This window comes from Lissotriton vulgaris, chromosome 3_1, assembly GCF_964263255.1.
Source record: "Lissotriton vulgaris chromosome 3_1, aLisVul1.2, whole genome shotgun sequence".
Classification (NCBI taxonomy): Eukaryota; Metazoa; Chordata; class Amphibia; order Caudata; family Salamandridae; genus Lissotriton; species Lissotriton vulgaris.
This window is the reverse complement of record NC_141689.1, coordinates 794,872,504-794,886,194: the sequence shown is the minus strand read 5'-3', so window position 1 is coordinate 794,886,194 and position 13,691 is coordinate 794,872,504. Positions and strand designations below refer to the sequence as shown.

General features: G+C 49.4%; 1 protein-coding gene across 1 annotated transcript in view; it reads left to right on the top strand.

The window, feature by feature from the left end:
• The first annotated feature begins 3,760 nt into the window (after window positions 1-3,760).
• Window positions 3,761-13,691, top strand: part of C3_1H5orf63 (chromosome 3_1 C5orf63 homolog) — a 47,522-nt gene continuing 37,591 nt past the window's right edge. Inside the window, exon 1 of the mRNA XM_086961112.1 lies at window positions 3,761-4,035. Within this exon, the coding sequence (XP_086817238.1) occupies window positions 4,033-4,035 (3 nt within the window). The 5' untranslated portion in view covers window positions 3,761-4,032. The remainder of the gene's footprint in view (window positions 4,036-13,691) is intronic.

Sequence of the window (13,691 nt, the reverse complement as noted above, 5' to 3'; positions counted from 1 at the left end):
GCTCTGCGCTTTCCACATATGTTGCCGAAACAGCTTCTCGTCCGCTGTCAGGGCACTGATCCCGTCGAGGAAGTGCCGCCAGTTCCTGTTGCCTAATGTGGTCTTGACCTTGACGAGGCACTCATCAGACTTGGTCGCCTTGCCAATGTCTTCAAGCATGAGGGCAACTGGGCATTCCTCAAGGGACACCATCCTGACATATTCTTCGGTGTTGTCTTCATCGGGCTGTGGTGCGGATGGCACAGGCAGTCCTAGGTGCCTTGACAGGAAGTCGGCTGGGTTGTTGACCCCTGGATGAAAAACCACCTCTAAGTGATATGCTTGCAGTTGAACTGCCCACCTCTCTATACGTAGAGGACCCAGCCCAGATGTGCTGTTGACTTGTGATATGTGACCACCTGAAATTCATGTCCATACAAATAGAGATGGAAATGTTGGCATGCCCATTTGATGGCCAGGGCTTCGCGCACTATCTGCGCATAGTGCATCTCCATTCCCGGCTGGCGTATGCGGTTGGGACCCCCTTCTTAGATTCTGTCTCTTGCATCAGAACCGCTCCCAGACCTACAGGGCTTGCGTCAAGTACCACTTTGGTGCGCCGATGGGGCCGAAAGTATGCCATCATCTGGTCAACGATGAGGGCCTCCTTGATGGCATGGAAAGCCATATCCTCCTTCGTGGATCAGACCCATGGCTACCCAGACTTTTTGAGAGTGCATAGTGGCTCAGAGAGGGACGACAGATTGGGGATGAACCGGCCACAATATGTGGCCATCCTGAGGAAGCTGAGGACTTCGGTGGGCAACGTAGGACCCGGAGCAGCTCAAATGTCCGCTGCTTTCTTCGGATCAACCCGCAGGCCATCTCTGAAGAAAATGTAGCCGAAGAAATCCACCGACTCATGATAAAAAGAGCACTTAGCTCGGTGCAGGGTGAGTCCATTTTCCGCCAGCCTTTGAAGGGTGGCCTTGAGATGCACATGGTACTCTCCCAGCATCTTGGAGAATACGAGGATGTCGTTGCTCAAATTTATGACACCCTGCAGCTCGGTGAGCATCTCCCTTATCGCATTCTGAAACACCTCCGCCACCGAGGATACTCCGAAGCTCAGTCTCTTGTACCGATGCAGCCCCACGTGAGTGGAGAAGGTCGTGATGTTTCTGCTGTCAGGTTGGAGCTCTAGCTGATGGTAGCCGGCATTGAGATAGAGTTTGGTAAACCATTGGCGCCGTTGAGGTCGGCCACAATGTCGTCCATAGTGGGTGTAAGATGACGTTCCCTATTTGCGGCCTTGGTTGGAAGGTGCATGTCAACACAGAGCCGAATGGCTCCTGGCTGCTTTGGTTTGGGGGCCACGACCTACGGCTACACCCACAGAGTGGGGCATGACACCTCCTCTATCACGCCAAGCTGCTCCAGCTTCTTCAGCTCCTCCTCCACTTGAGGGAGCAAATGGAATGGCACCCGACAGTGCCTCAACGCCACAGGCTTGACTGTTGGGTCAATGTGCAGCTTGAACGTCTTCCCTCTTAGGCATCCCAGGCCTTCGAACAACATGGGGAAATCTTTGAGAATTTCACAAGCGTGCAGATCGTGGACCTGGTTTGCAAGGAAAACTAACTCAAGGCCCTCCGCCGTGTGACAACTGAGGAGGGCTCCTCGCTGTCCTTCTGTGACATGAAATCTTGTTTTGAGACGATGACCCTCTCTGACAAAATCGACTTCCATCACTCCTCGGAGGGAAAGCAGCTCATTTCCATTGTATGTATATATCCTTGCCTTGAACGGTAGGGGCTGAGGACGCGGAGAGAGACGCTCATACTGTTCACTGTCCATTACGTTTACTGACGCCCCGGTGTCAATGAGAGCACTCACAGGGTAGCCGGCCACAGTGAAGGTACACATGGGTGGCGGCCAGCGCCGGGAACCTTCTCGGCCAACGAACAACACGAAGAATACGTCATCATCTTCTGCTCCGAGTACAAACCCAGGCGAGTGGTGTCTGTCTGATGTAGAGAGTCCTCAAGCGTCATCTGCCTCAGCGCTGCTGTCGGTCCGCACTGACTTGGGGCGGTTGTTCTCCCACTGCCACTCCTGCAAACCTTTGTGAAGTAGTTGATTTTTCCACATTGGGAGACGGCCTTTCCTTTTGCAAAACATCTGCCTGCTCGAGGGTGGTCCAACCCACAGTTTCCACATGCGTTTCTTTGGGGTGGTCTTGTGGTACCCCATGATGCCGCCGGCCGTCGCTCTCCTCTTTGATCACAGGGATTTGTGTTGATGCAGTCTGCGGCGTAGGTTGGTTGAGGGCCGCCTCCATCTCCATCTCGTCCGCACGAGCATTGGGCAGCTAGTGAGACCTGGCGAGCATGACAATCTCATCCAGACTGATGCCCGGTTGTTGGCGTATCAGAGGGTGTAGCGTCACTGAGCGACACCCCTGAATGACTTGTGCCCTGATCTCCTCTCTCTGGTACACAAACTCGCCAGTTTCCGTAGACGAGCGTAGAAAACATCAATGGTCTTGGCCTCCCCTTGTCTTGCCTGACGGAGCTTGAATCGCTCGAAGTCGGGGTTTATCTGGGGTGAAATGTCTGTTTTAGGGCTGCAACTGCCCCCTCGTGGTCGTCGTCCGCTCCTGCGTCGGGCAGTGTCACAAACAAATCATACAGCTCACCCCCTCCATAGCACATGAGGAGTGACCTCTTTACTGTCCCATCAGTTTCTCACATGCCCACAAAGTAATGGTCCAGGCGGCCAATCCAGGACTTCCAGCGCGCCGCAGCTGTGATGGGGTCGGAAAGTTCGCTGAATGGTGGTAGGGGGGCAGCCATGGACATGACGATGCACGTCCACCAAAGTGCAGCCGGGTGAGCTCCTGCCGAGGCAGCACACGCGGACCCAGCAGGGCGGGCCACACACGTTGCACGGAGCTCCTCCGCGGCAGCAGGCAGCCTCGATCACCGGCAACAGGGGCAGGCACTGCAAGTGAGGCACGGCAGAGGTGTGGGTAAGGACCCGCCTCGTCTCCAATGTGGCGTCCAGGCCTGGCTGGACTCGTGCTGCGTGGATGCAATAAGGGACAACCACACTGGTTTACTGTCACGGGCCCAGACTCCGAGCGGTCTTGCGCCCCTTTATTCAACCCCCTCGGAGTGTGTGAGTGCGTGAGTATTGCCTGGACGGGCCAGGTGGCACCGTCACTATACTCAGAGCCTGGCTTGCTACAATGTTACGTATTAATGTCAAAGCCTCCATTTGTTAAAGAAAAAACGTTTTTTTAAGTTTGAAGAGAATCATATTTTATATGGGGTTTTTTTACGATTTATATAGCTAAAATTTTCAGTGCACGACGCTCGCACGGACTCTGAGAAACAAGCCAGACCCTGTTAATTTGTTGGTTTGCCCGCCTCCCTCCAATATGAAGCACTATATAAATGCAATCACAATCAAAGCATGACAAGAAGGGCCGTTACTAATCCATAACACTGAATAGTTGCATACATAGCCCCTTAAGTCTACCAAGCCACTTTGACTATTCTGATATTGTATGTTTTTGTATTTATGGATTGATGTCGACCCGCTCATCAGAAAACTGGTTGCCGAAAAAGTCAAACTTTCCCGTCGCACTTGTTACTACTGCCTGTCTAACTCTGTCCTGTTTCTACTTTCTAATTACACTGACTGCCGGATGACTACGATCAAAGTACCGGCAGGTGGCGCTGTTGGGCTTTCGGCACCGTGGCTGTGTTCTCTTTCAAACAGGAAGTGGGAGGTGCATTTGGAGAACCGTATGCATGTAGGGCTGTTGTCGCCAAAAGTAATATTGAAATATATCTTAAACCTTTTTGATAATGAGTGCGTTGAGTATGTTGAAGTGACTGACACGTTCACATACGATAATTAGTGGAAATATATTTAATCCGGACGTATGAAGGCTTTTCTCTTAAATAAACAACTGTTATCGTGCTGAGGGCACCAACAGGAGGACGTTAGCATCAGAGGTCGCTTTGAATTTTCGAAATCGATAAAATGGTGAGTGAAATCAGTTGCTGCTGGATGTGTGTACGAACGAAGGATTGGCTAATCATGCATTATGTCACTATCTATAGTCGGGGCTACTGGAATTATGTGGCAGGGTGGACAAAATTATGCGGCAAGAAAAGACAAAGTATGCGGCACATTTCCATAGTATTACTTCATTATTGTATACTTTTTACATATGGTAATACTGTCTCAGCAAAGAGTTCACCTCAGCAGTACCAGGTTAACAACCAAATACATAAATAAGCAACTGAAACATAACCAGTTAACCTTTGCAAAGTGTCTTCCAACACACACAAATACATGCTGCAGATTTTTTGTAAGTTTTGATCCATGTAAGCTAGAAACACATTTATTTTTTTATAAATTCTGCAGATTAAGCAGCAGATTTTGGATTATGTGGCAAATGCGACAAATCCTTAATAATGCGAAAAAATCTGGGGCACGAGAATCACATTTTCCAGTGGCCCTATCAATAGTTCCTTCTAAATTTCCCCCAGCGATCCCGCCCTTCCCAGTTTTTTAAGGACCGTCAGTCAGACCATTCTCCCGGTTATGCTGAAGGTACTCAATGCCTCAATTTCCACCAACACAGTTCCTTCTAAGTGGAAAGAAGCCAGGGTAAAGGCACTTGTTAAGAGGCCTAATCTGAGCGTTAACAATTTCAGCAATTATCGTCCAATCTCCCTTCTCCCTTGGGCCAGTAAGCTACTGGAAAAATATATCAACAGCCTCTTGACCAATTTTCTGGAGGAAAACAGTCTCCTTGATCCCTCGCAGGCCGGCTTCCGCCCCAAACATGGGACGGAATCCGCTTTACTGGCGGTCCTGGAGGAAACAAGGGGCATCTTAGATCGGGGAGGATCGGTGGCAGTCATCCTCCTCGATCTGAGTGCCGCTTTTGATACTGTAAATCATACAATCTTATTGCTGCGCCTCCGGGAAATTGGGATTCAAGGAGGAGCGCTGGAGTGGATTTGGTCATTCCTATCCAATAGAAAATTTCAGGTCTTTGAGGGAGCCACCATCTCTACCAGCAGGCCCTTGGACTGTGGAGTCCCGCAGGGTTCTTCACTAAGCCCGACGTTGTTTAACATCTATATGAGACCGCTGGCTGGGATCGTCCGTCTGTATGGTATTAAGATCGTGACCTACGCGGAAGATACCCAGCTGGTGGTCTCTCTCACGCGGGCTGGAGACCCTGTGGGCACAGTGGACCTGGCGGGATGCCTGAGTGAGGTCAGCAGCTGGATGACCCTGTCTTGTCTCAAACTTAATGGGGACAAGACAGAGGTCATGATGTTGGGACATCCAGCTCCATCTGCGATCAACCAGATCTGGCCAGCTTGCCTGAGCACTCCTCCAGTCCCCAGGGATGCCATCAAGAGCCTGGGTGTCTGGCTGGACAAGTCCTTGACGTTTGACCATCAGGCCGTTGTACTATCTGCCACCTGTTTTGGCCTCATTAGAATGTTGAGGAAGATTCTTCCGTTGTTACCTTTTGAGGCGAGACAAATTGTGGTCCAAGGACTGATTCTCTCTAGGTTAGATTTCGGGAATGCGCTTTACCTTGGGGCCCCAGATTTCACACTAAAGAAGCTACAAGTGATTCAAAACTGTGCGGCTCGGACCCTGCTCCAAATCCCCCGTAGGACCTCTGTGAAAGCTGGACTAACAAGACTACACTGGCTCTCGGTGAAGGACAGGATCAGTTTCAAATCTCTCTGTGTCGCCCACCAATCCTTTTGGGAAACTGGTCCAGTGATCAGTCGCCCTTTAATTACTCCTTACCTTCCTAGCAGACAGCTTCGGTCTACCAACGCCTTACTTGCTGTTGTGCCAAAGGTTAAACGGTCTAGATCAGTGGAACAGTGGAACAGTTTACCTTTTCACCTAAGGTCCAACTCGGACCTTACCTCTTTTAGAAAACACCTGAAAACTTTTCTGTTCAATAAATAGTGTGTTTTTGTTCTGCATTACATCCCAACTGAGAACACTTGTTAGCACTCAGCGCTGGGACGCCCCCGGGCAGCTATATGTGCTCTACAAAACCCATTTTCATTTCATTTCATTTCGCTGTTACAGTGATCTACCTACCAGTGAGCCTTATTTGCTAACATGCCTTATTCAGGCTGGAGCTTCCAGATTTTGCCCTTATTTTAGCTGCCTGTGCCTAAAATTGCCTCCACATCAATGCAAGTAAATGAGGAAAATAAACATAAAACCTCATATCCAGCTTGGCCAACCAGACTGTTCATGAAGGGACTCTCTTTGACAAGGAATGATTTTCATTGTGATGTGTCAGTATATGACAAAGTCATTCAGTAATCTGGGATTGATTACATGGCTTTCATACTAAGAAAAGATTGCTGAGAAACCCACTGGCCTCCAGTGGGACTTATTCTTCAACTCCTTTTGTAACAATTGAGAAATGTGTTCAGTCACCAGGGTATTCCACTCGAGAGCTATTTAGGGTCATAAAGGCCTTTACTAGTCCAGCAATGTGTGAGAGCCCTGACACCTTCTCCCAAGACCTCTGCAATAATATCTCCCAGTTTTTTGAAGATAAAATTGAGGGGATATATAAGAAAATCATGCAAGTCGCAGGCCCACTAAAGAATGATGCCTCTGAAACTCCCCTTATGACGACCCCTGGGAATACTCTTAATGTATTCCCAGAAATAACCCTGCAGCAACTGGAAACACTCATTAACAAGATGAAGACCGGTTCACCTAACGACCTGATCCCTGCTAAATTGATCTCTTCCTTGACAGAATCCTTAGGCCCATCCATCCACAAGATAATAAATCTTTCCTTTGCCGAAGGAAAACTCCCACAACATTGGAAAGAAGCGGTTGTGAACCCTATTCGTAAAAACACCACCCTACCCTGGTCAGAGCTCTCCAACCTTCGCCCCATCTCCCTCCTCCCTTTCATTAGCAAACTGGCTGAGAAACACGCGAATACCATCATTTCCAGCTTTATCGAGGCGACAGGGGGCCTGGACCAATCTCAATCTGGGTTCAGGCCCAACCACAGCACTGAATCAGCCCTCCTCTCGGTGACTGATAAGATCAAAATGTCACAGGACAGAGGGGGCTCCATGATTCTAGTGCTGTTGGACCTGTCTGCGGCCTTCGATACCGTGTCCCACGACATCCTTCTCAGCCGTCTGCAGGGAGTGGGGATAGGAGGCCTAGTACTATCCTGGCTGGAGAGTTTCCTTTCCGGGAGATCTCAATCTATCAGCTTGGGCCCCTATAGTTCCATCTCGAGGGTGCTCACGAAAGGGGTGCCACAGGGCTCCTGTCTTAGCCCTACATTATTTAATGTTTATGTGGCCCCCCTTGCTGAGATTGTACGAAAATATGGGTTCACACCTGTCTCCTACGCTGATGACACTCAGCTCCTCTACCCTTTCAGCTCCCTTGACCATAAAGTCAAGGAAAACTTTGCTGAGGGTATGAGGGCAGTGTCACATTGGATGGCCGCTAATTACCTCCAATGCAACGTCACAAAAACAGAGATCATGCTCTTCGGCAAAGCAAATCTTCTGTGGTCTCCTGACTGGTGGCCGCTGGACCTAGGTCCAGTCCCAACATCAAAGCCACATGTTAAAAACCTAGGGGTAAAAATTGATCAAAACCTAACCCTCAAGGAACACACTAACCATATCGTGGGATTGTGCTTTCACACTATCGGCCTCTTAAGACGAGTCTTCCCGTACCTTCCTGATACCTACAGGAAGACCCTCGTACAGGCCCTGGTTACTAGCCGCCTAGACTACTGCAACGCCCTGCTGACACTTGCTAATGCAGATGCGGTGGGACGTTTGCAGGTAGTCCAGAATACGGCGGCTAGACTGGTCATGAGTGCACCACCCAGGACTCCATCCAAGCCTCTGTTAGAAGAGCTGCATTGGCTCCCTGTACGGCAGCGAATCAGCTTTAAAATATGCTGCACGGTTCATAAAATTTTATATGGAGATAGTCCTAAATATCTCTCCCAATCATTGGAGCTATATAAACCCTGTCGGTCACTTCGCTCCTGCAACCAAGCTCTCCTGAAACCACCTGTCACAAAAAAATCTAGACAGGGAGATCGAGCATTCTCTTCAATTGGCCCCGCTCTATGGAACAAACTTCCCTCTGATTTAAGACTGTCTACTAACCACCTGTCTTTCAGGAAATCCTTGAAAACTCTACTGTTCCGAGAAGCATTCCCACCACAATAATCACCTACATTGCAGCTGTAAAGCATGCTTAGCCTTGGAAGAGCAAAGCGCGGAGATACCCTTACGGGATTGATTCCAGCGCGATACAAGAATCTAAAATAAAGCAGAAAAAGAGGTGGCTAAGGAAACTTCATAGAGTCGTCCTGTCAAGAGGGCACAAAAGCAACACAGATCTGTTCCCCCATTACTGTATCCCTCCTCCTGGTTACCAGGATTTCATGAGAGACCTTGTCAAATACAGCCAACAGATCAAGAAGCACGAGGATGGCACTGCCAACCTCATCCAGCATGAGTCTCATGTAATTTGTGGCCGCAGTTTTTATTGTCTCTGTGTTTGAGCTGGATCAGTGCCCTGATTAGTGTGAATGAAGCCAAGAATGAGATTCCAAGAAATTCATAACCTCTCAGTTATCTTGGCAAGAAACTTGAATTGTGGGGTGAAGGCCTCTCTCCCTCTGTGTGGAGGATTTGGCGGCCAGATCGGGGTGGTGAGAATGCCCGGATCGGGAGTGATGGCAGTAAAACACCTCGTGTCGGTCTTGCTCCACAAGGCTTTGAGAGGCACATATGATTGTTTCATGCTATTAGCTGGTGCAGCTGAGTGACACCTAGGGGGCTCCACACACCGGCGCTTCAACACATTTAGGAGTGCACCCCTGGTAACATAAATTCTTCCTTGGTGCTTTTGGCATGGGGACGCTCCCTCTAGGGCTATCCACCATGGGGAAAGACAAACTGACCCAACCTTCCACACAGGGAAAGATTAATAAGTACACTAATCCTACTTCCTCTGCGGACCCTTTGCCTGAACACGCTGGCATGTAAGCCCCATCAACACCTGAGGAATCCCCTGTCCTACAAACTATCATGGAACTACGCGCCTCTGCCGATGGTAAGATTAGGGAGCTTTGTACGAATCTCTTGCTTACCCATCAGGACCTACTCAACACAGCAGACAAAGTTGTGGATCATGAGACCAAGTTATCTGAAGTGGGTGGCTCCTTGCTGACCTGCCAATCTGAGGTGACAACTCTCCAGCGAATGGTGGCCTGGGTGGAGGATGCAGAGGGGCACCCCTGGCGGAATAATATCCGTATGGTGGGCATCCTGAGGGGGTTGAACACAACTGCCTTTGTCACTACCTGGCTGGCACCCAATTCTGTATCCCAAAGCTGTCACGACTTACTGATGCTCTCTGCCTGATGTTTTGCATGCCAATCTGTCTTGTATTTAATATATCCATTACCTATGCTATGTTTTCCTTATAGTTCTGATTGCCGGGTGTGGGGTGGGTCCCTCTGCGTTACTGTAGGCCTCTTGCACTCATTCCCCGGTTGATGAAATGGGTTTTTGTTGGGTGAGTTTTATGCGACAATTAGAGAGAGGGTTGGTCTCTTGTGGGTTTGGTTGGTGGCACCCTGATGTTTGTACAAAAACAGGTACTTCTCGTTCTCAAAGTGGAAGGGTTGAGGTTATCGTCCTTTACAGTTTGTGTTGTCATTATTTGCATCACGCAGAAGGCATACACACCATTGCTTGTGCTCAATGAGAGTGCTCACCCCCATGCCTCATGCACAGCTTGCTCATTGACCCCCACAGCGGTTGACTTGCATACCACTGAAGGGACTTGGTCCTAGTGGTTGCTTAACTGGAATTCCAATGGATTACTTAAAAAAAATTATGCAGGACACGGGTATGGGCTGCCCGAAGTGTGGGTCCAGATTTTCTGCTCCTGCAGGAAACTCTCCTTGTGGGAGACAAATGCCCCTTATTGGCACGACTGGGGTTTCAGCAAGTCTTTTACTACCAGATTTTTATAGGGGGCCTTAGGGTGTAGCTACACTTATCAAAAGACACGTCCCATTCATCACAATCCGACTTGGCATGATGCCCAGGGCCGATCCGTCGAGATATCGGGCCTCCTTCGAGGCAAGTCCTTCTCCCTCCTCAATGTATACGCTCCACCCCCTTCCGGCTTTCCCCCAGCCCCACCCCCTTGTCGGAGGCATTTTTGCACAACACACATTATGGCATTATGGAGTTCCTGGTTGCTTGGTTAAGACATGAACAGTGTAGCCCATACACAAATGGACCAGTTGTTCAGACGCCCCCGTTGCGTTTCAAAGACTCACTGGGCCTGCTGGACGCTTGGCGGTTTTGTCACCCCACGGACTAGGGACACATATTTTTTTCCGGGTTACTCAAGACATTCTCACGACTTGATTATTTCTTTTTGCCTAAGTCCCAGGGTCACATGACCGCAGACCAGTTGAGATGCAGGTAGCACTGGGGGAGAGGAGAGACCCACCCTTATGGCGGCTGAGTAATTGGACCCTAGCGGGCACTGAGTTCAAATCAGCCCTTCACAATGCTACCCACGAATATCTTCATCATAATGTGGTCCAACATCGTCCAACGGCCTCCTGTGGGAGGCTCGGAAGGCCCCGATCTAGGGTTTTATTAATAGGTATTGGGTAGCCCACTGGGAACGCACTGATACCAAGGTGAGGGAGCTGGAAGTGAGACTTCTTGAACTGGATCCTCCCCAGATTTGGTGCACCTTCGAGACTCACTGCATGCCAGACTCGTCTTGCGTCAATCCCCGATGGACGAGGCGCATTCGGCATGGACAGCGACTCAGTCACATCTATCAGTGGGGGGACAAATCCAGTAAAACCCTTCATTGTCTTTGAACTGCCGTATTCTCGTGGGATCCCATCCAAAAATGTCTTGAATACTCGTTGTGAAATTGTGTCAGCGAACAAATAATCGCCGGCGTCTTCGCAGAATATTATCATGCGCTATATGCCCAACATGACAGTGCGAGCCCCTCAGACGTAGAGTCATTTGTCTGCGATCTCCCTGCCTGAACCTTCACAACACAGGACAAGTAATCCTTGGAGCTGGATATTACCGCAGAAGAACTAGAGGTGGCCTTGATGCTGCTCTGGCCGAGGAGGTCGCTGGGTCCTGACTGTCTCCCAGCTGAATTTTACAAGGGCACTAATGAGCCCCCACTTGTTGGGAGTCATCCAGGAGGCCCTGAAGGGGAAATTGCTAGCCCTGAACCTTCGGACTGCGGATATCATAGTCATTCTGAAACCATTCCAGCCACAGGAGTGCAGCAGGTCCTACCGCCCAATATCACTTCTTAACAGCAAGATCAAGGTTTTGGCCCAGTCACTGGCTAACCGGCTGCTCAAGGTTGGATCTACTTTGGTTCGCCCAGACCAATCGAGTTTCATGTCGGGTTGCGTTATGAAGCACAACTAAGGTGAGTGTATAATGTGATTGTGAGTGTTCCCACCTGAGAGCCACCATGCAGAGAGTGCGCCACTACAGGCAGTCTTTTGTCAGCCATTTGACTCATTTGCTTGGCCTTCTGTATTTTCTCTCCTGACCAGTCTGAAATTTGGTTCTCGATTTATTAGCCGTGTGAAACTCCTCTACATGGAGCTGTTTGTCCAGGTCAGAGTGGGTGGGGCCACCTCCACTCCCTCTCCGGTTCAGGGGGTACACACCAGTGATGCCACATCTACCCGCTCCTGTTTGCTTTAACCATAGAGCCTCTGGCGGGTTGTGTGCGGGTGGACGTGCTGATGGGATTTGAGTGGGCACTGGGCGCGGAAGAAAGGATTGTGTTACATGCCAATGACATGCTCATTTTTTTTGACCGATCTCTGAAGCAAAAGCTGCGTGCGCTCGAGATAACCAACATATTGAAGAGATTTCCTGGACTCCGGGTTCATCCCGGTAATTCCTCAGTTTACTCAGTGAACGGGGGCATGTCGGGTCTGTCTTGGGTGTCGGAGCGCCGGGTGTTTACGCAGGCATTCAGCTACTTTGGGGTGTATATTACTGTGAATGAGTCCCGGGCATGGGCCTTGAATATACAAACACAATTGGACAGATTGATTGATGTTGCACCTTTCTTTCTGTGGACGCTCTGCCATCTTCAAGATACATGGTCACCCTTCCCCGGCTCTTGTACCAGATTCAGAGTTTCCCGTATCTGCTTCCTTTTTCTCCCGTTTTGACTGCCTTCTGTGAGGATTCTTGTGTAATCACTGCCCGTCCGGGATCGCTTTTTCCAAGAGCCACAAATCCACCTATGATGGTGACATTGCCACTCTGGATGTACATTCTTACTATAAAGCTGCACAGCTGACTGTCCTGATTGATTATTGGTTTTAATCTACACATGCATATTTGTTCATGCTTAAATGCAATTGACAAATATGTTCTAGGAGTACTATTTCTTGGCCTACTTCTGTAAATTCCTGAAAGCCATTAATCTGCACTTAATGCATGGACATATACTATGGGTGCACTTTTGAGACTTTAAAAAAATATTTGGGACCCTAATTAGGTGTGGTGTAAACCTTGACCTTTTGTGTTTATTAAAATTGTGTCGCGCATCTCGACAAATACCACTAGCGAGGGGAACGAGACAAGGGTGCCCACTCTCGCCGCTCCTGTTCGCACTGGTCCTGGAACCCTTAGCCACCATCATCAGGACCACCCAGTTATTGAAGGGCATACGGTGGGGAGGCGACTGGGAAGACAGGGTATCATTATATGCCGATGACATGTTGATCTACCTAACAGACTTAGCAACTGGTATTCCGGTACTGCTGGCCTTGTGAGAGAGGCATGGCACAGCCTCGGGGTACAAAATAAATTGGACGAAATCTGTGCTCTATATGCTACACGGCACGCCGCCGATCCTAAGTGCGGACTGCCCATTATTATTAGAATCCACCTCCTTTAAATATCTAGGGATCCAAATCACACGAGAGCATGCGACCTTTCAGGACTTAAATCTCAGGCCGCTGCTCGACAGACTAAAATCAGACATGCGTCACTGGAAAACCCTCCCATTAACACTGTTGGGCAGAGCCGCACTTTTCAAGATGATGGCACTACCCCGTTTCCTATACGTCCTGGAAAATACGCCAGTGTTGTTCCCATCATCGTTCTTCTGACAACTATCGACTCAACTGTCCAGCTTATTGTGGGGAAACAGACCAGCCAGGGTGGCGCATGTGAAATTGATTCGAGACTGGTATAGTGGGGGGCTAGCGCTCCCAAATTTGGAACTATATTACTGGGCAGCCCACCTCAAAGTGATTAACCAGTGGATACACAGGCCGCAGGACGATCCGGCATATATGGCGGATAGGAGCCAGCTAGGGACAAACACGCTTCTGGCCCCACTCTACAATAAAGGATTGATGGCAAAACTCAGCGGCCCAACTAAACACACTGTGACGCTATGGCATAAAGCTCAAACCCGACTAAAATGGGAGGGAGTAGTTACACGACTTACACCCCTGTGGGACTCCAGAATTTTGGGGAATCTGAGACACAGTAAAGGCTTCGAACAGTGGGACAATATTGGGATCTTCACGG